General features: G+C 42.6%; 1 protein-coding gene across 6 annotated transcripts in view; it reads right to left on the bottom strand.

The window, feature by feature from the left end:
* LOC128811910 (glypican-5-like) overlaps positions 1-26,063 on the bottom strand; it is a 434,871-nt gene that overhangs the window by 329,892 nt on the left and 78,916 nt on the right. For all 6 annotated transcript variants that reach the window (XM_053985864.1, XM_053985866.1, XM_053985863.1 and 3 more), the window contains exon 2: positions 9,341-9,502. In XM_053985864.1, the coding sequence (XP_053841839.1) occupies positions 9,341-9,449 (109 nt within the window). In that variant the 5' untranslated portion in view covers positions 9,450-9,502. The remainder of the gene's footprint in view (positions 1-9,340; positions 9,503-26,063) is intronic.

Genomic DNA, 26,063 nt, shown 5'->3' with positions numbered 1-26,063 from the left:
AATCTAAGTTATTCTACCTTTGCCTTCTAAACCAAGGCAAAAAAAAAAAACAAAAACAAAGACAAAAAAAAACAATGGTAGTGTATATGTAACCTAAAAAAACTTAATTTTCTGAGTACAGTATTCATCCACTGAGTTTACAGTTGGCACACTGCAAACTGAAATGCCACCATCACTGGGGCACAGAGCTGAGACTGGCATCTATTTCTATTTCCTGTACTCCCCTGAACATACTTGCTTTGACATTCTGCTCTCCTAACCTTGCAATCCCAGTAATTTTCTTTTTAAGTCTGAAAATGCAATGGTGAAAATGAAGAACTTCCAGTAAATTAGTCCTTTCACACCCAGTTATCTGTAAGGGTTTTACTCATATTTTTATTGAACTGCCCAACATTTACAATATTGCAGTACCAATACTCTTGCTCAAAAAGCAGCTACAATTTTGTATCCAGAAATGGCCTAAGAAAATGCCTCTCCTGTTTTCAAATTCACAAGAAAAGAGCTAATAAAACAACGAAAGGAATTTTTAACAACTGATCATCTTTGGGAGAGAAGGATGTGTAATAAAAAGCTGAATTTTCCTTTAAATCCCCCTAAACTGACAGTCAGTGGTCTTTTAATTCCAAAAACCACTTTGGAATGAAAGTGACAAACAAAAAATAAATCCTTTGTGCAGGATCTTCATATACTTATGCTCTTATTCAGAAATTTGTCAGAACACATCCTTTCTCAGGTCTTCACCCACCTCCTTCTCAAAATGTGAGCCTGAATTTGGCACGCAAGAACTTGAGACTTGATTGCAGGGGGAACAACTGAATTTCAGAAGATTTCCTGAAGCACTGCCACAGCCAGCAGCAGAGTCACTGGGTTGAGGGACTGGATGAAGTCAGACTGGGCAGTCTGGATGGGAATTTCCTGATGGAAACACCATGTGAGAACAAAAGGGAAATAAAGGGAGAAAACCACCCACCTTCTAGAGCACTAAAAGGAGACAACAGAAATGTCACAACATGGTTGTGAACGAGGTGTGCAGCTCCAGAAGAAAGGACACTAAAGGAGATACCAGGTAGCCAAGCCCTCAGATTCATTTGCCCACTTTGCTTTTGCAGGCTTTTTGGTCTTGTTTTTGTTTTTGTTTTTTTTTTTTTTTTGTTTTTTTTTTTTTTTTTTTTGTAATGAATGAACAGTTTTCTCCAGCCATCTTTGTGTTTTCTATCTCACCTAACATCTCATTAGCTTGTTGGGTTAAGTTTCACCTTGTTTTTCTACTCTGAAAATACAGTCAACTGCCTGACAAAGTACTGGGGAGAACAAAGAGGAAGAAAAAGACAAATACAAACAGCAACAGGTGAAACATGGACAGGGTTAGAAGATAACCAAATACACGACCCCATGATATGTATGTGTGTATTCATTAGATTTCTACCCACATTGCCTGAAAACCAGTCATAAATAGATGATGAAGAGACTGTCCCTGCCCCAAATTGCTGACATTCTAGGCATCAAATGGCAGCCACAACCAGACAAGCTCAGGAAGAAAGTTTACACGATGATTATCAAGGCTAAATGGATGATATCTTATCTGGATGATTTGCTGTTTCCTTTTAAATGTATTTAATGTTTATTTCTCTCACCACCTCACATGGAATCATCCTATCCTTTCAAAGCCTCAGGCCGAACAGTTCCATAAGATCTGTATTTAATAAATTGCATGTTACAAAGATATCTAAACTGTACAGCACTTTTGCTTAGCAGTGAAAGCACTGCAATCCCAGTTAGCAGCCAAAAACTTCAACACTGATAAGTATATAATGATTTCCAGTGTCAGCTTCTGGGAATATTCTCCAGTTATCCCCAAGCACAGCTCTGCACATGCACTCCTCAGGAGGAACTGCACCATTTCACAAAGCAAACCTGCACACAGCAACTCCTGTAACAGTGAGCTGCTCACAGTGCTGGCCACTGCCAAGAGCTGGTTGCCACTGGATTAAAGATCTTTTCAGTGTAGTAGGTAAGACTCAATGGAGGGTTTTCCTGTGTTTAAGGAGAAATCCACTACTAACAATACAGTCACTAGCTGCAGTTAGCCTATAAAGACTTATGTGGATATGATCATTACTGAATTTGGTTTGCAGGACAGTGATTTCCATTCTACAGCTAGAATTAAGCATCCTTCCTAGGTTTTCATTTATTTTTCCACTTGATTTGAAAGCATAAAATCATCAGAATTTTCTTATTTCTTCCATTATTCCTCTGATTTCTCCCTGTTTTCTTTTAAAAACTTGTGATTTCTTCTTCCTAACAAGCTGCCCAAATGACAAGCAGCAGCCAAGGGATACATTAATACAATCAGAAACACACAGAAATTACCAAGATCAACAGGTAGTTACATTGCAGAGGAGTTAAGAGATGCTGATAAAACACCAGCATCACAGGTGGATAAATCCTGGCTGTGAAGGCACAGAGAATCTTTACAGCTCACACATCTCTAACGTGAAAGGGAGCACAGGAAAAGCCAAAACTGTTCCCATCTGAATTTTTATACTGGGAGAAAATGCTGGAATTACTGGCCTGTGACAGTACCTGACATTTAGATCACAGGTGACCAGCAGCATAGGTTACAGTGGAAAATACAGGAAAAAAGGTGTATTGTAGATGCAGGAGGGGAGCACTATTAAGGAAACATTGAATGGGATCAGTAGTTTGATTAGGGAAATTATCTTTTCAGTACGATTGAAATAACCTTGAAAAAACAGTGAAAACTATAAAACCCCATCAGATAGTTGTTTTTTGCAATGTACCCTATGGAAAATGAAGCATTATGGGAAGAATCTAGAGGAACACAGTCTTAGAGGACACGAGAGGCTGGAATTAACTTCTGCACAAGCTTATTTTGTGTTTAATAGGCACTACAGGAAAATTTTAAAGGTGACTTCATTTGGGGGTTTTCCCCATTTAATTTTCATCTTGTACGTAGAAATAAAGTAAATTTCATAAACTATTCATGGATCGTAGATCACACTGATTTCAATTTCTACAAAAAATGGAACAATACAAGATACCAAGTAGGAAATATATTAATTCTTTCAGTAATGTACAGCATGAAAGCATCAATCTGAATCTAGAATCCTGACAAAAATGTACACACAACTTTTGAAAAGGTATTATCCCAAAGCATCACAGGTAGTCTTTCAGCCAAAAAAAAAAATACCACCTCACACCATTCAGAAAGTTTAGAGGCAGAACACATGAGCTGCACAGCGAGTTCAATAATCTCCATTTACAATGTAATGTTAATATTTACTCACAGTCCCTGGCCCCCACCAAGATTTTCTTTTAATTTTGCACATTCAGACGATGAAAGGTGAGAGCATTAGGGAACAGCACATTGCAAACGTTTTATTTTGCTGAGAGGAGGACAATTGCAGGAAGATTTTAACATCTCCCTTCCACCACCCCACATACAAAGACTGAAATCTTAGCAAAGCCATGGATCTAAAACCATACATGGCATATAGAAGATAAAATCTTATAGGCAATAATATATTTGTAATGGTAAAATTTCAGGATCAATGGACACAGTGGAGCAAGTAGGCAGTTGTGTTTAAAGCAGGAGAATTGAAGTACAATTAAACAGCATCAGCACACAGTCAACATTGCCAATTCTGTTGTGGCAACCGAAAGATAACCTGGGGAGAAGGGAATTAAGGGACAGTGAGCCCAACAATGGATAATTACACCACTGGATAATTTGTACATGTTAGCCTAGACTTGGCAAGCTCTGGAATTATCAGTCTCCAGGGTAAGAGGGAAGCATGTTTATATTTCTAATACATTTCCCTTTTCATTTACTGCCCATGCCCTCATTTAGGGCAAAGCTGCCCAACCGTGCCAAGATCAAAGACAAAAGGAGCATCTCTCAGTCCTGCAGCAAATGCCTCAGGAGACTACAGAAAACAAAACTCCTTCCCCTCAGAGGTCTCTAGAAATCTAGAAAATACTTTTTTAGAGGGATCTTATGGCATATGATGTTCCACTTCAGGAAACACGTCTTCCCTTCCCTGTCCCTCCCTGTATCTGGCTGCAGCACCAATACACCCACACTGAGGTACTTCCCACAGGTGCCTGAAGTCTGTAGACAAAGAGCTGCATTTCCACTTCAACAAGGACCAGCAAGCAGCTGAGCGAAGGCCGGCTTTGTCGCTGGGATGAACACAGGCTTCTGCACCTACAGCCCCAAAGGCAGCCAGCAGCTGGGAAGGAATATTCCACAGCAGGCAGCCACAGCAGGCAGCTCGCAGCTGGGAAGGAATATTCCAGCCTTGGATGCATGCACAGCCCCTGCTCTCACTCCTGCCCTGGAACAGGAGGGGGACACAAACACTCCAGTGGAGCCACTCCCTCTGGTGGAAATCATGGTTTGCCTGGAGCCAAAACCAAATCCTGCATCCTGGCCTGCTGGAGTTCTGGATGCTGAGAATTTTGGACTTTCTGTGCTGACAGGCACTGGACCCCCAAGAGAACACTGCATTTGACCTGAGGCCTTGGAGAAGGCTTCCAGAATGGAATGATAGCACTGGGATTGTGGGTGTGGACTTTGAATAGAAGTGTGTAATATCACAGGGTGGAAAATTTAAGAGTTTGGGGTTTTAGAATATAGTAATATTATATGGTGCAAGATGGAGGTTTTAGGGCAGAGACTGGTCCTTCTTCTTCACCTTCTTGTCCATGGGTTCAGGTGGTATTTTGTAATTGGACATTTTGTGCCTTGCTAATGAAAGACTGCAGAACTCACTGCCGTGAGACTGTAACTTTCAGCTCAAGGGTCAGCACAGTACAACACAAGTGGGAAGGGGTGGGGAACAACTTGTCTGAGTAAATGACCAAGCAGTACAGGACTACAAAAACCTATTTAGAAAACAACACTTTTCTATAATCCAGCAGTAAATAACGGGAACCAGAAGCACTGGTGGTGAGCTTTGGCAGGTTTCTGCTGGTGATGGTTGGCTTTTTTTTTTTAAATAGCTCATTGATTTTGGACTGCATCCATCTCCAGCATTGTGGCTACACTTCATGTAGTAATTTACTTCAAACCAGAGTGCACTTCTACAGCCAAGTCTTTGTTTTGTCACTGCACTTCAACACCATTAACCACACAGCCCTATTTAAAGCTGATAGTCCTAAATTCAGTAAAAGTAAGTATCAGCAACACTGCAACAGAGCCAAATGAAAACCAAAAATGTTTTTGACTCCACACAGTCCTGAGTGCAGTGTGGTGTAATATTCCTTTCTGGGAGAGTTCAGACCAGTTGATTAATGGGCCCACTGGTGTCATCTATCCCAAGATCCCCTGAAACCATCCAGTCAACCCCATTCCCCATGGAGGCTTTCAGAGGAAAATCTTTGTGCTTAAGGACTTTATGGATAAACAAGGCATTAACTTTGAGGCATTTTATTGACAACCGGAAGTCCTGAACTCCACGCCTGCTACAACAAGCTTCCCTTTCCATCATTCTTTCCCTTCCCAAGTTGCCTGCTTGGATCAGATGGCAACAGGGCAAACCAATGTGCATGCACTGCAATGCCAGGGCAACTGCAGCTATTAGAAACTGCAGCAAGGTGCTTTCCTAACCAGCATCTTCCCATTCCATAGAAAGCAGAAGGTGAGCACAGCTTTCCAAACCCTGTGGGTTAGGAGTGAGAAGAACAGAGCTCCAAAACACATCTTCCCTCCTATAGCTGGGAGAACACTGGAACAGGTCCCAGCACCTGACCCTCAAGGTCAAATGAATGTTATTTCAGAAAAGCAAGACAAATTCGTTTTTTATGAACAACAAGCTTTGTTCACGGAAGCTTTCTCTTCAGAGGCTAAGTGAACAATTCCTATTGCCTACTGTAAAAACAAGTGCAGAGAACAGGAAATCTTTTAAACTGTTGAGCTTGAAGTTTTTCACCATATCTCTGACAGCTACTAATTTGGTGACTGAAGAGTGATGTAGGTATCTTGTTCTGCCTCTGTGCAGGGACCATCAACAGAACAAATAAATTATTAGTGTTTGGATTCTCATTACCACAAATTAGCCACAGCATATGATGACAGGAGCAGAGCCAAGCTGTCTGTGGGTCTTTATGTGGCACCTGTTAGTTCTCCATAAAGGACACAGAAAAGGGAGGCCAGGTTCTCTCTGCTGTCTGACCACAACAAAGCTTTCCTGTCAGACTATCCATACCTCTTCTGACAGCAACTTTCAGCCTGCACACCCACGCTGCTCCTAATCCACTAACAATGAAGCAGTTGCCACACTTGAAAGTGTCCCCAGAGAGTGCAGGGACTGCATGAGGAAATTGGGGCAGGGATGGAAGACTCTGCCAAATAACAGGTACCATCACCACAAAGACATCCATCTAAAACAATACATTTGCTTACATGCAAGCCTAAAATAACCACTGCAACAAAGAAAACAGTAAGTTCAGAAGAGAATCTTCGGGTTACCAAAGGGGAAATGAGATACAAAATGAAAGTGTCCTGTTTCATCATTCATTTAAAGCGTTCTGCTGGGCATTTCAGGCTGTAGCCACAGGAGCAAAGACAGGCAGGCACATCTTTGGGTGGGACCAAGTGACCTGCTCCAAAATGCATCCACAACAAAGCCAGCTGTGGAGAGCCAGAGGCTGACAGGAAGGATCACCACAACAGGTAAATTCTCCTCTCTTACACTGCTCCTATTACAGCCTGGATCACTTACTCATCTCATGCTCTTCCTCCTCCTTGCCTGTGATTCCATTTGGAGCAGTCACGCATCTGTCGAGGAGCTAAAACCACGGTTATGACCTTGAGGCTACACCGTGGACCAAGAGAACATGAAGAGAAAGCAACGTGAAGAGAACATGAAGAGAAAGCAAATGCATCAGCTTTCCATGAAACCCGCCCATGGGTCCCTGCTTGCATTCAACCTGTCAGACCCCCAGATTTTGTGTCACTGTATGGTTTTGCAGGAGCTGATTCTGATGCTGTGCCTCCCAAGCAGCCAGTTGGTCCTTCCATTCCTGCCTCTGTCCTGTTTCTCATGGGGAGGGCATTTTTCACTGCAGTTCTTTCTTTCTTTGAAAGAATATAAGGGGATGATAACTTAAAAAAAAAAACCACAAAAAAAACCCACCAAAAAAAAAAAAAAAAAAAAAAAAAAAAAAAAAAAAAAAACACCAAAAAAACCAAAAAAACCCCCCAAAAAAAAAAAAATAAAAACTTCATCACTTTGGATGTCTCCCAAAAAAGTTGTCTCTTTTTCCCAATGAAATTTAACTGCCACCACGATGTTCTCAGTGATGGACTACTGAAAATCCATCTCTTATACCACAGTAATCTTGAAAATCATTTCATCAGCATTGGTGTAATATTAACAGTATTGTCTGCTTAGAGTGCATAAAAAGCAGCTTAGATTTCCTTTCCTCAGAAGCAGGCAGCAAGGCTAACTACTGCTTTGCTTTGACTAAACCAACAGTAAAATGTGTATATATAAAAGTAAATTGTGCATGAAAATTGTACAAGTAAACACCACTCCATACAAATTAATAAAGTGCTATTTGTCAGTATGTCTGAGGCAGTTCTCCCTGCTGCAAAAAACATGAAATCTAAAAAGCATCTGAAAGCTTCTAAAAATCAGGGTTTCTGATTTAAAATGTAAAATGTGCTATTGGCACACTCACTTTATCATTCAAAATAGCAACAAGTGAAAACAGACCAAAAAGACAGAGTTAATTCAATGCAAAGATCTCTCTCAGTAAATGTCTCGCACAGCACCACTCTTAGCAACAGAATGTTTATCCAGCACAAGATAAAGAGAGAGGCTTTTCCCTGACACCTGGGACAAAACCAAAGAACAAAAGCAGCTCCCAGTGCAAGCCAGCAAAGTTACATTTTTCAAGTGCTCCCACCTAATGCAGACAGAAGGCCAGCCACAGCAAGTCACAACAAACAACCTATTTACCCGCTTCCAGAAAATGCTTGTAAATTTAAACTGTGTGAAATGTCTAACTACTGCTTTCATTCCATCAAAAGGCTTCATCTGCAATGGACAATAAAACCTCTGGCTTGACCTAAAGGGGCTGGTAGGTTAATCTATTCTGACCTTACCTTTATTCAGTCATAATACTGAAAGATTGCTTGAATGAATAACCAGCATTTAACAATGCCAACAGGCACTCTTTCACTACAGTGCTCCTCTGAAGTGCCTCCAAGCCAATTTTTTAATGAAAGGGGATATCAAACATTTTCAAAAATTAAGTGTAAAATAAACCAAAAAGCCATTTCTTACTCATGGGTAAAAAAGATATAAAAAAAAAAAACAAAAGCAGAAGAAAATTTTTCTCTCGCCCTTTCATGTCTCTTTCAGACTTCCACCACCACTTATTGTCAATTTTTGATAATATGCTGTCTCTTATTAACTGTCAGTCACATCTTTCATTTATGGTATTTTTACTCAAATGGGAGAAACCAGACAAAAAAAGATACTACTGATAAAACCTGCCTTCTAACAATAGATCTTAATCACCCAGGCCTCAACACTTGGTATTTTAATAACTACTGGCTTCATTTCAGAGCCCATTCCATGAAGATGCTCAGCACTGAACACGGCAAAGCAGAGGTAAAATTAAGCACATAAATAGGCCCACAGAGGTCAGTAAGCTGGATTCACCACTCATTGACTGATTTAATCACTCAACTACCCTAAGTGTAAAGTTCACAGCCTATGTTTAAATGCCCTTCTAAAGAAAAGCCTCCAGTACTCAACACTACAGAGCACAGCTCTACCCAAGCATTTTCCTCCCTGTAGCAGTACAATAACCACCTGTATGAAGGAACTAAATAGTCTGATATGTGTCTGTTAGAACAAGGTACTCGTGCATTTTGTCATGGAGCAAGAGCTGTATTCTCATTTGACACATCAGTTAGAGCACTTACTTTTCAGCATCAACAACAAAATGCATCTTCATTTAATGTTCTACACCTGTAAATGGTTTGGCAACACAAGAGAATATCAAAAAGCACAACTAGCAGGCACTGAAAAGACAGTTGAAAATGCCTTTAAAAAATCCACACTAACCCCAGAAACAAGGTCTCAGCTTAAATCTCTTCCTAATTAGATTCAGGAAGATGCTTAACATACCAGTCAAGATTAAGTGCCATCACCTTTATCCAAAAGCACAACCATCAAAGAACTGGGAAGCAAACCATAAGGCACTGACAACAGCATGTGATGCAAGAGGAATGAAAAATAAAGATATGAGCTTTTCTGTGGATTGCAGAGGATACTGTTATAAACTATTCAAAATTTCCTACCTTGAAAAGCTGTGATGTGACCAACAATCATGTACTTCAGCTCAAAGTTCAGTGCCTGGATGCTCTGAGTCCTCTCCCTTCGAACAGCTGCCTGGTAGCTTTCTTCCATCTTTTTGGTGCAACACGTTGGTGCCCTGTGTTGACAGATCTGTAAATCTGACTCTTAAAGCAAACAAGAAAAACACAAAAATTAGAAAACCCCTGAACTCACACCATAAAAGCAATGCATCTTAACGTCAGAAACACCACATTTAAAATTTTGAAACAAGGCAAAACCCACAAGGAATGACAATGTGAAACTCAGCTGTTGTCAGAAGGACACAAAGTCACAAGGTTGTCAGAAGGACACAAAATTTTGATTATTTCATTTGAGTAGCATGACAGTATCAGCTGATAAGTTATTTTACACTGTTCAGAACACTGGGCACACAAGTCACCTGAACACAGTCAGAGGCACAAAAGAATCATAGTCATGAAGATGCACCATCAAAGAGGGAATATTTCCACCACACACCTTGCACTAAAGGTATCAAAACTTGAACGTGCGAGTGATAACCTTGCCTCAATCTAGGATCCAGTACTCACCCCTGGTGTGCCCCAAGGAATCACCTACTCACCTCTTACACTAGGGGAACCTTCTTTAAAAATTCCTGAGCTCCTAGGCAGCTCACAAAAAAAAAAAAAAAAAAAATTAAAGGCACTGCAATCACTCTCATCTTGCAACTACAGAGAAAGTTGAAAGCTGATTAAAAACTTCATTCTTGTAGAATGTTTTTATTTTTTTTTTAGTCATTCCGTCTTTGTATGTGTTTCAGTAAGGAAAAAACCAAGGAAGTTTCAGTAAGGAAATGTAGATTACAGAGTTGTGATGGACACACTCAGGGTCGGTTTGTTCTACACCACGGGATTTGCAGGTTCTAGAAAGGATCTGGTACAGACTGCAGGTATTTTCTGAAGCTCCACAAACACACATTTTTAGAAGGGCAGAGGGGAATCAAGAGACTGTTAAGCAAGCAAACCTAAAACCACATAAATAGCAGGGTCCAAAGAGTCACACAGCATTAAGTGTGACAGCGTGTCAGGGGCTTCCTTCCCTCCACCTCAAGGCAGAAACAGAGGTCCTGAAGGAAAGGGGGCACAGTGTCCACCTCCAGCCCATCCCTCAGGCTCTGGGAAGCACACGGCCTTTGCCAGGAACACCAGTGGCCCACAGGTGGCCAAGCTGCCCACTGCCACCCCACAACTGGCCGTATGGGCCATTTTAACTGGAGCTGGCGTGTGCCCACACTGCCCCTCTCTGTGCCCAAGGGGGTCTCTGTTCTCAAGCACTGCAAACACCACTGGCAATCCCTCACACACAGCACCAACAGGGCTGGATGAAAACCACCCCGATTCTCCAGAGAGCCACAATTCCTCCTGAGGGTTTCTCACCCAGGACACTGCAGAGAAACCAGATCAGGCCTTGGGATGGAAACATTAATGAACCATCACCTGCACTGCCCCTCACCCCCTGGCCTTGCAGGATATTGCACAGCAATGCATATGTGACAGTGATCAAAAACAAGAGGATGCACTCTGAAAAATCAGCAGACACCCTCAAAGGACCAGGCTCTGCTCAGAGCCAGCTCCAGGTCACCAGCTCACTGAGACCAAACTACACAGAGGATCTTCAATAAATCTCCCTCGCCAGGGAAAAAAATGACAACACCGAGTTAGCTAAAACATCTCATCTGACTTGAAAATGTTGCTTCCAGTTTATAGCCACACTTATTTGAAAGTGCAGCTAATTTATGGTCAAGACCAAAGCAAAAGTCAAGAAGGTCAAGACCAAAGTAAAATATTTCAATTCACTACGTTTTTATACAAGTTTGCAAACAAAGATCAAAGTTGTCACAGACTGAACTGAGTCAGGTATCATTTTGGAGGTGGATTTGTTCCATACTTCAATCTAATCTCAAAAATGGGAAACAAGGAGCAGTGTGAAGCCCCAAACCCCACAGAAGGCCCTGCCAGGAGCAGCAGCAGGAGGGCTGTGCTCGTCACCGGCTGGGCATGCTGGTCCCAGGTTGGAATTAGCTTCTTGGACAGGCTAATTTTAACTTGGATGGGTTCCCCAATCCACTTCACCCCCTGAACACGTTTGTCCTGTCACAAGGAACTGGGGGTCAGGGAAGGACCTCTGCTCTGAGCTGGCATCAGCAAAGCACCAGTGAAATTGAAACAGACACTGCAGAGCAACTTGGTCATACACAAAGAGGAGTCAGAGCACAGGGGCTGGAAACGCCACTCAGCATCTGCAGGGCTGAGATGCTGATACCCAGAACATTTCTCCTTACAGCTCTGTTATAGATAAGCAATGTAATAGTTGGCTTTCACAATTAAGAGATCAATATTATGTAGATGTATAGTAATGTTATTGTAATATGTCATTCCATAGTCCTCTTTCTCCCCCTTGCCTTAGTAGTCAAGTCATTCAGAGGAGGCTGGCTGGTACCAGGAAGGGCAGCATAACAGCACCTGACCTCCAGTCAAGAATCTCCACCAATGGATGGCAGAGAAAGAGTTGACTAACAAAACTTTAAGAGAGACTAAGGAGATAAAAGGCAGAGCATCCATTTTGTACATGAGCCATGTGGCTAGTAGCCACAGGCCAGCACTGTAATTTTTCCTTATTTAGTCCTCTATTGTAGTTTCTGTTAAAGTTTAATAAAAATTTTAAAAGTGAGCAGTTGTTTCCCACAGCAGTTTTGTTTGATGGGGCTTTGCAAAGCTCAGACCTGTATCAAGAAAGGTTTGAAATGGCAGGAGCTCCATGCTGACTCTGTGCTGGCCCTGCCTAGGAGACAACCTATGGCTACCAGAGCTGCCCCTGGCATTGCCCTCTGAACCGAGGCACACGGGAACCTGCTTCTCCTCCAGAAAGCTTCAAGGATACTGATATCTCAGCTGGAACTGCACTCCTGGGCTTCCCCACCCAGCTATCTCCCCTGATGAATGCTCCAGGAGCCTGAGGACTGGGATTTGTTGGTCTAGAGCCAAAATGACACAGAAGGCACTCTTAAATAGAAACAGCACTAAGCCCCTGACAGTTCAGGAGCCTGATGTAAAACACAGAGCATTGAAGGCCCAGCAAAGAGCAAACCCCACTCTCCTCACGGGACTGTCAGGTCAGTGCTGTCATGCACACAGCCTGGCAAATTCATTCGCTCAAGTATTAGCCTCAGGGTATCACTTTTAACACAATTATAGAAACCTAAAAGGTTTCACTGCTGTACATGCCTGGGTGCCGAGATTAAATTAGAACTCATTAGTAATATCTTAATGTCTCTAATAACTCTGATACTAATTTTAGTTTATCTCATCTCTTTCATCTTGATGAAAAATACCCTCTCCAATGGGAAGAGGGGAGGAGCAGTGACAGAGGGGTGGCCGAGGGGCTGAGCCCCCCAGAGACAGAGCACCCCGTTAGCCCTGCTCAGAGCGCTGCCCACCAGGCACGGGACACAGCCCCAAGGGCAAATCCTCCCTTCTTTAAGGAAAAAATCCATTCAGTACACCAGACAGAAAGCACTGCTCCTGAAAGACAGAAGTTACCAACAGCATCATTTCAGGATTTCACCCTGCTAGTTTCCCTCTAGGACTTGCTTACCAGCTTTCCCCAAGCTGCCCCTCATTTCCTAGCTAGCAATTTGGGAGGAGCCTCTACCTCAGCCTCCCCCTTAAAGCAGATCTAATTACGCAAGAGCTTCACCCAGTCAAATTTTAAGCCCCTACAAAAATGAGCAATACCACAACGCCTCAGAACCCATTTCAGTATTTGACTACACTCATGGTAAAGTAAATTAAAAATTTCTATCTGAAGATCATTTCCCACGTTCCAACTCACATCTGTGGTTTTTCAGCATACAGCTATGTATGAAGCTGACTCCGCTTTCTCTATTTTCTCCCAAAAGGTAGCTGAAGACAGCAGTATGGCCTCCCTTAATCTTCCTACAACTGAACAAACCCAGCTCTCTATTCCCACGTGTTCCAGCCCCTGACCATGATGGGAGCCCCTGCTAGATTAACTTTATGCCACAGATGAAAAGCACCTGCATCCAAGGCACCTCTCTACTTTATTTTCTTATGCATTATCTTACTGACAGAGCAGAACACTTTCAACTCTACATGCTTGGGCTTCAATTCCAAAAGGTTTACAGCTTTCCTAAAACAAATTAAATTTCTGCTTCAGATCAGATGTAAGGATTACTCTGCTGATTATGTACATTATTTTTTCATTCAAGTCTTTTTCCCTTGAGTACTGATTAAAACTATAGCCTGGCTTATTTTTTAAAGTGAGAAAAAACTACAGACTTTAAACCCTTACTGCTATTATAAAAAACAGGATAAAGTATCTTGCTCCACTTTGAAAAACAGTCACATTCAGAAGTGCAGGGAAAAAAAGTACCTGAGCCTAAAGCATGTGTGTTTTGGAATGCATCAATGATCCCTACTGAAAACTAGTGTGCAACCCCAAAGTAATTAATGCATGCCAAAGGCATCACCTTCAGACACTTCCTGTCACAATTTTAAATTACTTCAGGTACTAAATGCACAGAAAACTGTATATCCTTACCTGACATCCATCTGGCCAGCCCTATCGAAATCAGCTGTGGAGCTGATTCTGTTGTGTGTTGCTTGGAGAACTTTTTGTTTTGAATCAAAAAGTTTGGGACTTCATTTTGAGCATTGGTACAAATAAAATCTAATACTCTGGCCATTAAAACTAGATGAATCAGTATCATTTCCAAAAAACAGGGAGGCCTGTTTAGCAAACAAAATCAACTTTTTCCAAAAGCTGAATATATATTCATTTTGTTAGCAGACCAGCTAGTTTAAAATGCTGTACACACTGTAAAAGCCATACTCTGAAACCAGAAAGCCAAATTTAATACACACTAACTGTTCTACCTGCACCAACTTTTTCAAAGACAGGCTGATTTATTTTTTTCAAACAAGCTGAGCCTCTAATTTCTACTGCAGAGAAGAGTCCTGAGCAAGCACGATCAGAGGGTGAGCTCAGTGCAATCTTTCTTATGACAGCTTTTGCCTTTATATTTTGACAAACATTTCAACAGTATTTCCAAACAAAGCTTTAGTCCAAAACCCAAAATTTTAATGTTGTACAAATCTCTTCAAAGGCTCCAAGACTGATTATGCCTTAGTAACACAGAGAAAGGTGCCAAAATACGTTGCATTGTGTCTGGCCCAGCTGAACAGGAGCCAACACTTCATCCTTCTTGAGTCTCATCTGTCTGGTATAGCTGCTGCCTCAGCTTGAGGAGAATCAGCGATTAAACACAAACTAATTCGGGGACGAGGCCAAATCAAATGAAAAAGGAGCTATTTCCAACAAGGGCTCTCCCTGCATGACTTGGGGCATGAGCAGAGCCCACACCAGCACAGCCACATCAAGGAAAGGGGATCCAGCCACTGTAGGCTGCGTCAAGTTTGGGAGGCTCTTTTTTCATGCAGCTCCTGTGCCCCAGCAGTGCTAAAATCATCCCCCCACCTTCAAGAAACTCATGCTGTGGCCATCCTCACCTAGCAGGGAGCACAGCCTTACACCACAGCTCAGGCCCACTGCAAACAATAGGAAGACAAGCAAAGCATCTTCAGCTCATCAACTCAACATGTGCAGAGTCAAACAGCTGCTATTTTATCTGTCAGTGTGTAAGATATGGTAGTGACTATGATTGAAGTAGTGCCAGGAATTAGCACAAAATTCAACAAGCCAGTGTACCAGCTCTGGGACATAAAATAGCAGCTAACTCAATTAACCTGTTCTGGGCTAGCAGTAAAAGCCAGGCAAGCTCCAGGGAGCAGAGTCTAAGTCAAACTGAGGTGTCTTTTCTTCCTGCCTCAGGTATGCTGAAGCCAGGCCCTCCCACACACATTTTCTGACTAGGTAGAAAGAACTTTCCAATCTGTTTCTAAGTCTTTCCTCTGTTTTGTTAAAATAATCCTTTTAACAGCTTTAATATCAAGATCACACAGACAAACAGCACATTCAACTTTATATATAAAGATTCAGCTTTAATATAAAGATCACACAGACAAACAGCACATTCAAAGGTCCCCTGAAAGCAAAAAGCTCATGAAATACCAAAGCAGGGCCCGAATTTGTCCCATCCACCTACATGCATACCTCCAGCATGAAACCTTACAAGTGCAGTTTGGAAAACACAAGTTATGAAAATTTCCTTTCCCCCACCCCTTCTTTCATGATGTATATTAACAGAGATACGTTTAATTTGATCAGTAGACTTTACATTCTCACTGTTCTTTTGAAATACACTGAAACATGACTAAGGCTATGACCAGATGCGCTATTCCAGTTGAAATAATCAAGGCTAAAAGGTAAACACATCAAGTTTTATCAAGCACAGCTTACATAACCTACTAACTTAACTACTAGTAAGTGTAGCTACTTCCAGCTTTGTCAAGTCAAACAGCTTGCATTTGCTCAAGAGTTCTTGAGTAGACATGAAAAAAAAAAAAAAAAAAAAAGAATAAAACTCCACAAAACGGAAGAACCCCTTGATTGCACTGGAATTAAAGCTGCTCATCTAAGGGTGGTGGAAACCTGGAGTGGGACAGAAGGGGGACAGCAGGAAGCACTAGATGTCATGGCTTCAGAGAGCTGGCAGCATCAGCAAGTGCCACAGTTTGCAGGACAGCTGGAGACCATCAGGCACCAGCCCTGACCAGCATCCAGAGCAGGAGCTCTTCCAAACGTGCAGCTCTTAAGGGCAGCATCTGCACAATGAAATGTTGTTAGGCCTGCTGCTAGGTGCATTTTGCTTGAGTTTTTTTCCTTTTCCCTCTGCTGTTTGCCTGGTTCTCACTGCTCTTGTACTCTGATTTTTGGTGTAGCTTCCAAAGCACCTTCTGCCCTAGCCCATAGGTCACTGCCTGGTAGGATTTTCACCCTGACTTGTGACCCACAGAACCTGTCTTGTGCCTGGACCCAATGAGCAAAAAAAGCATCCGAGTTCCCTAAACCGAATGTCCCAGCACTCACTGGAACACACACAGGCATAAACCAGGCGCTCCCTTCACCCCTCAAAGCCCCTCCTCACCCTCCTCAGACCAGATTCCCATCTACTGATCCTCCCCTGGCCCCTCAGCTCCCCTTCTCCCTGCCTTCCTCCAATTCTTTGCACACCTGTGGGACATCCTGGAGCAGCTGGACACATTTCCAGCCCACGGGCCACAGGTTCCCTGCAACGAGGAGCAGCTGCTGCAGGGAGGGACCTCCTCATGTCACTCATTCTCAGTTTTCCAGGCTGTTCCTTAAAAAGTCTGGCTGTACCAGGAGGCTGAAGGCAAAGAGCTAAGAAGGCAGCTGTGGTCACTGTTCCTTGCCTTGTGCCTGTTACCACACCTCTGGCAGGAGGAGTAGGGGATGAAACTCACACACGGGAATAAAAGTCGTGTAACACATCTACAAAGCACCTACAACTGGAGATTTTCCAGTGTTTTCCAGAACAGCCTGGTTGTCAGTAGGGTGTTGGAAGATGCATCTTTGGCATCAATGCCCAGCAGCCACAATGCCTCTGCTGGTAAACAGACTCCTGAAGGAACAAAGAGTGATTAACTTCCACAGTTCACTACCCTCCCTCTGGTCTTCCCCACACCAGCCCTAGCCTCAGAACCAACAAAATTTCAGTAGGAAGGCACAAAACTCTCCTTGCAGAATTTCACTCCAAACTCTTAATTGAGCAGCTGAGCAGAGACTCAGCTTGGTACGTGCAGGAGCAGCAAGCAAGCAATGCCTGCCATGCCCAGGGTTTGCACTTGGCCACTCCTCCAAGCCTGGCACTTCTTGTGATAAGGTGGGTGATAAGTTCTTTAATGCTGACTACATTTAATAACTTCCCATGAGATATTCTCTGAATGTGGATCTATCTGGGACGCAGGCAGCGGGACACTGACTGCTGAAGGGCTTGCTAACTACACACTATATGCAAATTCAAAAGATTTACACTCTCAAGGATCCATCCTTTATTCTCCTAGAGTTGATACAAAAGCATGAAGACTGATGTACATAAAGTACATTATAAAACAACCCAGGTTGGTAGATACCAGTGGATTACAGCCAAGGGGTTTCTACATTTACAGCAATGCCAGCTCCTTCCTCCGTTTTCCTGGGACAACATATGTAACTGAATGCAGAGGTGAGAGAAAAATTACAAGAACTTACATTAATTTAGAGTCTATTGAGACTCATCTTTCATTATGTCTCATCACATTCCAAGCAGTAAATCCCATACATTTTCTCCACCAACAACAAAATAAAATCATAAACTCATACAAAATATTTTCTAGAGGAGTCTAGTAAACCTTCCTAGTCCATATCATCCAAGGACGACAATGAACCAACAGCTGCATTTCTGCTCTCCAGAGGGGACAGCATTCCACTGCGACAGAACCCTGCCTTACCTGAAGAATGAGACACTGAAACCACAAGAGGTGGAAATTCTCAAGTGGAACACAGCTTACAACAAAACTGAATTGTGTTCAAATGAAAGGAGTAGGTTTTTAGCCCTGTACAGCTAGGAAAAAAAGCACCTTCTGAATGCAAATCACACAGGCTGCCTATCTAATCCTACAGGGAGGACATAAAATTCTTTATGAGAGGTGTGGATCACCTCATTCATCTCAACTTCAAACCCTAGTGATAATTCAGACGTTAGCAACTGTTTTACCAACTTTTTAATACTAACTACTTCCTAACATGCTTTACATGCTGTGGTAAGATCCATATAAGGTTGGCAAAGCACAGAAAATTTCAAAGATATTGACAGGGTCACAATAAAATGTGTTTCCTATTCCTCTTCATTTTATCTGTCAACATAAAAATCCATAAGAAAGTTAGACCGGAATAAGAAACAAAAGCAAAGATAAATCTAAAGGAACCAAGGGACTATTGGACATTTGGGCTACGGCCTAAGAAAGGGAAATTACAAGAACAGTATTTAAAAGGAGAGGAATAGCAACTCCTCAATACTCCCTTTCCTCCCAAAATTTGAGTACTTCTGTTTTTGCCATCTCACTTGAAAGCCACACATGAAGACAAGTGCTCAGATAACTACTTTCTCTTCTTTAAAAATACGTACTAGTCTTGCCTAAGTATTAATTTTACAACCCAAGTCCTACTGTTTTCAATGAGCTTGCCCTGTAAGCCTGTAACTTCATTTTTGTGTATGACTTCAGAATGAGAAATGGCTGATTTAGATCAGTTTTCACCAGCATTTGAACATATTTCTTTAGGATCCCATTCTCACATTCATTATTTATTTTTAGGGAGAAGAAAAAGGAAAACTATAAAATCCCAGGTGAAATACCCAAGAATTTTAAGGAAAGCATCCTGCACTCTTGATACTATTTACACAAAAGAAGAACTGAACCAAAAGTAAGCAGCTGCTTACTAGACAAGACACTCCTCACCAGGGCCAATTCCTCAACTGCATCACCCATGACACAATAATTAATTAAAACAGGCTGCAGCAAGACTCCAGCATCACAAGGTCGCTGCACCTCGTTCCCTTTCTGTGGCTCCTTATGCAGACAATGCCACTGCTGTCACTGCTGGAATTTGTCACAAACTGCAATTTGATGCCACGAATTGGACCCACAAGCATTGGGAGGCACCCCACAGCAGGAGAGTCAGGAAAGAGCCCAGCACACGTGACAGTAACTGCAGAGGAACACTCATTCAGCATACCCATGCAGAGGAACCAGCTGACAGCCCCACAGGTCACATACAAGATACCAGGAGCCTGTTTCTGATGTCTAGGGTCAGCCTAGATTTATGCTCAGATCAATTCTCCCATTCCAGACCACGTGTGCAGGAAAAGAGGAAAGGTAAAAATATCAGAGAGCTTGATTCAGCAGCCCCTGATGTCAATGGAGACACCCAGTGGCATCAAGTCATACAAAATACAAGGAAATACAGTCAGACACAGTGCTGTGCTGGGCTTCATGTGGGGATTGAGCAGCTTGAGACTAACACAGCTCTGTACCCAGGGAACTTTGGGTCAAACTCTTGAGTAGATCCTGGAACAGAGATCACAGCCAGGAAACCCGAGAAAATCTGCCCTTAGTAAGAAAAACTAAAATTAAGAGAAAAATGAACCTACAAAGAATTATGATTTAGAAATGCTTTAATTACCTTAGAGTAACTTGCATTTGATTTCAGACAAGTGCTTGTGATTTTTAGCTGCATGCATTCAAAGAAAACCAATGGAAGGTCAAGCAGCCAAAACCCCGAACACGTCATGGAGTTGGTGACAGCATTCATGGGTCTAAAGCAGCAAGAACCCACTAGCGAAATTCATCTAACCCCCACGAAATTAATGCCACAAGAGTACTCCCCCTTAAGCACATGGCAGTGCTTAGGATGAGACTGGCCTTCTCCCCTTTCTCATTTGTTTTGGCATTGCTTTGTTCTGTCTGCCTGGCCTTGGAGGATGTTCTGATTGTAGCAGGAGCAGATAAGGAACGAAGAATTGGGGAATTAACAGTCCACAATGAAATCTCACCTGAAGGGGCCATGCCCTGATTTCTGGGTACCAGTCACACCCCTAAAATGGAAAACAGCCAAGCTCACTGCACAGGACACATTCCACTAGTCTCTCCAGGACCCCAGCAGTGTGTTCAGCAGGAAAACCTGGATCTTTCTGGGATTTCTTGAGCCAGGATAATGGATTCTGAAACAGATGCTGCTTCCCAAAGGCTGAGGGGAGGCAAGAAGATATTCTGCAAGGTTTTAAGCTGAGACCACAGACAAACAACTTTCAAAACCGAGTGTGGAAACCCCTGATGGGCTCCTATGTGTAGCAATACTAAAATACACATTTGACCTTGGGCCAGTCCCTTAGGCTCCACACTTTGTTTCAGGCATGGAAAAGAGGAAGATCTCTTCCATTAGTTTGCTTAGACTAGTAAGCAATTCTTAGTGGAGAGTGCCCTCTGCTATGTGCATGTTCTTTCCTAAGACCTGCTTTTGATTTGGACCCTCTGCACCTGTTCTATAAATTAAGAAATCATGTTTCTCCCCTGACATCACTCCAACAAGGCACCTCCGCAGCACATTGAACTGATTATCCTTCCCTTCTCGCTCGTGCTGCTCCACTCAGAACTACCAGCACTCCTGGAGCTCGGGGTGGCCAGCACAGCCCTGGCATCACAGAGCTGCCTGGAGCCAGCTGGACACGGGGGCAGGCGGTGCTGGCTCCGCTCAACCCACCTTTGGAAGCCAGGGGCCGGCAGGGGATGGCAGCCACTGAGACACAGCAGCCAGGCTGGCACAAGCTGGCCCCAGGCAGCCCTTGCTGCTCAGCTCATGTTTTGGCACCTGTGATAGTGACTTAGAATAAGCTTTCCAAATGTAAGCCAACAGCACTGCCAACAAATGACACTGACACTTTTCATCCCAGTTGGAGTTTGTTTCTATCAGAGGAGGCACAGCAGCTCTGCTACCAGCAAGGGGGAAGCTCCCAGTAAGCTTTAGATCCCAAGCAGGTACAGCCAAACCATGGCTGCTTTTTGGGGAATGCAAATGTTTAGATTTCCTGACATATCTAAGGCAAACCAGATTAGAAAGAGTAAATTTGATTATTGCAGCTTGAAACTGAAAATGCAATGCTTTAGCCAAATACAACTTTGGGCTGCTCTCAATGGTAACAGATATATTTTTTCCCAAACTTCAAAACTAAGATTAGGAGATTAAAGCCAAGTCTTCTCTGAGCACAAGTTTGAAAGCCTTTCTCTGAGAGCTGTGGTTCCAATTCCTTTTTTTTTTTTTTAAAGCCCTAGTCTGTTTTGGGAAGCCAGTGGTTATTCTACATATGCTTTGTTCTCTTGCCTTCACACTCATTACACCATTCCTTTTAACCACCCATGTAAAAAGAGAAGGAACACTGCACTTCTCAAAGCTGGATCTTGTTGGGAGTTGCAGAGAGGGAATATTTTCACCACCATCACAGGGCAACCATGTAAACCCCTGGGTGCTGTTCCCCAAATATTACTTAACAAGCCCCTGCTTCCAAAAACATCACTTCAGCCTTCCATCTCCCACTTTTTTGTGTTTCCTTATGGAAGCACAATGGAGCAGGAGCACAGGACATTATGGTTTGAGATTGGATTAGAAGGATGGAGCACCTCTCCTACAATGACAGCCTGAGTGAAGTGGAATTGTTTAACCTGCAGAAGGGAAGGGTTCAGGGTGATCTGATTACAGCTTTCCAGTACCTGAGAGGAATCTACCAAAAAAATGGAGAGGAATTATTGCCAAGAGCATGGAGTGACAGGACAAGGGGCAGCAGATTCAAACTCAGAGTAGGCTTAGATTTCATATTAGGAAGGAATTCTCAGCTGTGTGGGTGGTGAGGCCCTGGCACAGGTTACCCAGGGAAGTTATGCATGTTCCATCCTTGGAAGTGTTCAAAGCCAGGCTGGACAGGGCTTGGAGCAATCTGGTCTAGTGGAAAGTGTCCCTGGGTTGGAACAAGATGATCTTTAGGGTCCCTTCCAACCCAAACCATTCCATGATTTCACCCTCTGAGAGACTCCCAGGACAAGCTGTGTAAAGCCCAGCCATGCAGCATTCTGCAGACAGACAGACATGCTTTGGGGAGACAAGACACAAGCTCTGACCTGGAAGAGAATGATCTGAATTTGGCACAGCATCATGCCAGGGATGGTTACACTGCTGGCAGCACAGGACTGGATTAGAGGGATCTGGAGCAAGACCAAATCCACCTGGGGATGTACAGTTTACCCTCATCTTTGAGCCTTTCTCAGCCATGAAGAATAACTTCCCTACATCAGTAGCAATAAAACATTGCTCAAGAATTAACACCCTAAAACACTGAAACACTGATAAACAGAGGGTTAAGGACCAGAGCTCCCCTCAACCTGAAAAATTAGAGATACTCAGACTTACTCTGGAAATCCATGTCTACTTGCAAGACTTAACATTTTGATCAATCTCTTCTGATTTCAGTAGCCTAATTGCCACCTTGCCTACACATCTGCAATACAATGAGCTACCTACCACCAGCAAAATCTAGGGTGAGTATTTTATTTAAGAGCAAATGCTCCACATGTCTTCAGGTATCTCCATGCTGCCTTTCTACAACAATGCAGTTCCCCACTAGCAGTCTTCCAACTCGACTGCTGCTCAAAGTTTGATCACTTGAGAACTGATTTTTCTGCATGCTCCCATCTACCATAACATGGCAAATCTGTGAATTTGTTATTTTGCCTTCCTGATCACGGAATTTTATATCCCCACACTCTATGTTTGCTCCTTCTTCACAATACTCAAACTTACAGAAGAGGAAGAAACCTATTCTTAGGGCTCAAATACCAAGTTATAATCCTTAATGAGTCACCACATCTGGAATTCACTTCATTCATTCCAGGTGCATGGGACCCAAATTTAGTTTAGATTCATTTACACCAACAAGCTTACTGCTCTGGGACCAGTGCAAAAGCACAGAGCATTGTTTCAGAGCAGAACAAACCACAGCAGTTGTCATTTGAGTGTTACTGCAAAGAGGAAGGTCCTAAGAATACGATACTGCTGTATTTTAGCAAGGAAGAGTTAGGTTTTGCATTAGGAAAAAACCTATGCAGTAGGGTAATTAAGCACTGGAACAAACAGACAAAAAAGGCTGTGATCTTCTCTCACTGATTTAAACAGTTTGTTCTGGCCACAAGTAGAGGGAATGGACCAGATGATCACTTCAGGTCTCTTTCAGTACTATTTTCTGTTATTATAATCTTTCAGCAGCTCTCAGCAGTGTATTTTTCTAATTACATCCAGTTTTCAACAGATTAGTCTCCCTTTATTCACATTTCTTAGCACAAACACCCAGAGCAAGCTGTTCCTGGACACCAGCTCCTTTGGCACTATGTTGCTGTACCTTTTGTGAGGATTTGGCCCTTAAGATCTCTCAAGAGTAGAGCTTTAATTTCCCAGCACGGATCTTGCTCATTTTACTCCATATTTACCGAGAACAAAGGGAAGACTATGCAAATGCCCTGCTACTTAGACCTGAACAAAGTGGAAGCAAACATGCAGATGTGAATGGGAGACATAATGGTAGGGAAAAAAGCAGCCCTTTTCAAAAGTAAAATGACTTTGTCAGGGTCCCTTTGCACTACGTGCATGGATGATTTGTGACAAAACAAAAAAGTGCTAGCCTAGCACGTCACCCATGTCAGAGATTAGAGCACTTCAAAACCTTCAGTAGTTCAAGCACTTGCTGGAACTTGAAAGGCTTTCTTAGGCAGTGCTGAGCTTCTTTATGGCTTTTACGCGACTTTGATGTGCACCTAAGAGTGAGGAATCTTAATCTGAAAGTTTTCTATGGAAACACCCATTTTGTATAATAAATCAGAAAATCTCATCACCCTGATTAACGCTGAGACAAAAGTTTGCAAAAGTGTTTTGGCCAGAAGTTAAAGATTTGGAGTCTCTGTTTTGATACCCAAATAAGAAGCCTGAATTTCCAAGCACTTTGTTACTTTCAAAAGCTTCTACAATAATGGCACTGGTGTAATATTTCTGATCACTGACAAAGTATGGTGTGCAAGGTGTCACCTTCTCCCTCATTTTCACTCCCTCTTTAAAGCAAAGATTTAAAGTTTTCCTTAAAGTTAAGGGATCTGGGGAAACACAATCAGTTTCTCCTGTGTTACAACAGGAGAGCAAACACGGACGTGTAAACATCAGCTTCATTTCCCCCCTCACTATACACCCTTAACCTCCAGAAGCATTAATGGGAATTATGCATGCATAACGAGCACAGAATAGTCCACTTATGAATAGGGGCCTTGTTGGAACAATGAATACATTTAACCATTAACATCTAGGGAAGTGCCCGACTATCCAATTTAACTAGATGCCAAACAAAGCTACCATGACCTATCTGATATTGTCAGGTTTGCAACTGCAGCTCTCTGAAATTTGTCTCTCATTTGTTTCTGAAGGAGGTGACAGTGGTCGGTGTGGGGGCTCTTTGTCACAGGGAGCTCCTCACAGAAGGATGGGCTCCAGAACCCTGGCACATCCACCATGTGATGGAAGAACTCTGCAGAGGCATAGACCATGACCCCAGGAAGCAAGCAGAGGCATCAGAAGATCAAATATATATATATAATTTAAGTACATATATATGCTGGCCATCAGTATTAATAGACACACAGCAAGAGCAGAGAAAGGCAGAATATGGCACAGAATCATATAAAGTAGGCTGAGAATTACATTTCAAAAAAAAAAAAGAGTGGAAAGACAAGTTCTATGTGAATAATTTTGTCCTCTACAGGTCTGAAATTCCTATGCAATTGCCTGGCTACACTTGCTCTTTATTTCTGTATTTTAGCTATCAAAATGCAAGCCAGAACCTGAGGATATCTATCAATTATACCCTCCTGGAGACTTCAGAGTTCACAAAATAAATGTAATGGTATCATCTGTGATTCTCAAATCTCTTTCTGTATTCTTCCAGCTTGTGCTGTGAAATTTCACAAGTTCAAACTTTACTCATTATTCATGCATGTTTGAATACACTAAGAAGGCAATTAATAACCCTCCATTAAAACTGATGTACTGAAAAGACTAAAATAGATAGATTTATTCTCCTGGAGGTGCATGCATAGTGTGCATCCATAAGAAAAGGCAAGGTTGTGATTGCTCCATCATAAATCATTTGTGCAACGCTGCTGAGCCCTTGGTGCTGTACAATGGCACAGAGCCCCAGGAGGGTCCAGGACAGGCAAGCAATCCATAAAACTCGTCTGTCAGACTGCCAGGGTCAGCCTTTGGGCAGCACCTTGGACAGAAGCGAGAGGACAGAGGGTTCCTCTGGCTGCCACCCCACTGAGCTGTGGAGCTTCACCTGCCATCAGATACCACAATACCACTGGACTCAGCATGGAATTAGCAAAGCCACCTGAGATTCACTTCACATCCTGAAACAGGGAGGCAAGCGTGGTCTTTAGGTTCTTCTACAGGGTGGTCTGACAGACCAGTGTTGCTACAGCAGCTCAGACACAAGGGGCTCATGGTGTCATCATCAGCATCGCCATAAAGAATATTTATCTGATGGAAGAGACAAAATGCAGCCATAAAAAAGTGTCAGAGCAGGTTGGCACAGTCCTGCTACAGCTACTCCACACACAGCACAGGCAGCTCCCTGTCCAGACCAGGCTCAGTCCCCAGCACACCTGGATGTACAGATCACTGGGTCAGGAAGGACACAAAACAGGGAAAAAAACCTGGGGGAAAAACCACAAAACCTTTTCCTCCTCAGTCTGTGCTATGGAATCCTGTGAACAGCTTCAAGCTCTTATCTTGAAGCTCTGGTTATTTTTGTGCAACTAAACAGAAGATACTGTGCAGAAATATTTTGTCTTTTGCCATCAAATAATATACTGCCTTAAAACACTAAATCCTAACTGCTTGGCGGAAGATTTAAGCAGGCTTGCCTCCCTCCCTATCTTATTCTACCCTTAGGATAAATCATTAAATATTAGCTAGATGCTTTATTTCATCCATTTGTGCTGTTCAGAAGTTCCTTGTATGTGAAGAATGCAAATACCTTTAAATATATCTTCATGGATATGAGGATGAACCTATCATCTTAAATACTGATACCTAATCAACAGA

Source organism: Vidua macroura, chromosome 10 (assembly GCF_024509145.1).
Source record: "Vidua macroura isolate BioBank_ID:100142 chromosome 10, ASM2450914v1, whole genome shotgun sequence".
Taxonomy (NCBI): Eukaryota; Metazoa; Chordata; class Aves; order Passeriformes; family Viduidae; genus Vidua; species Vidua macroura.
This window is presented reverse-complemented; position numbering and strand designations above follow the sequence as displayed.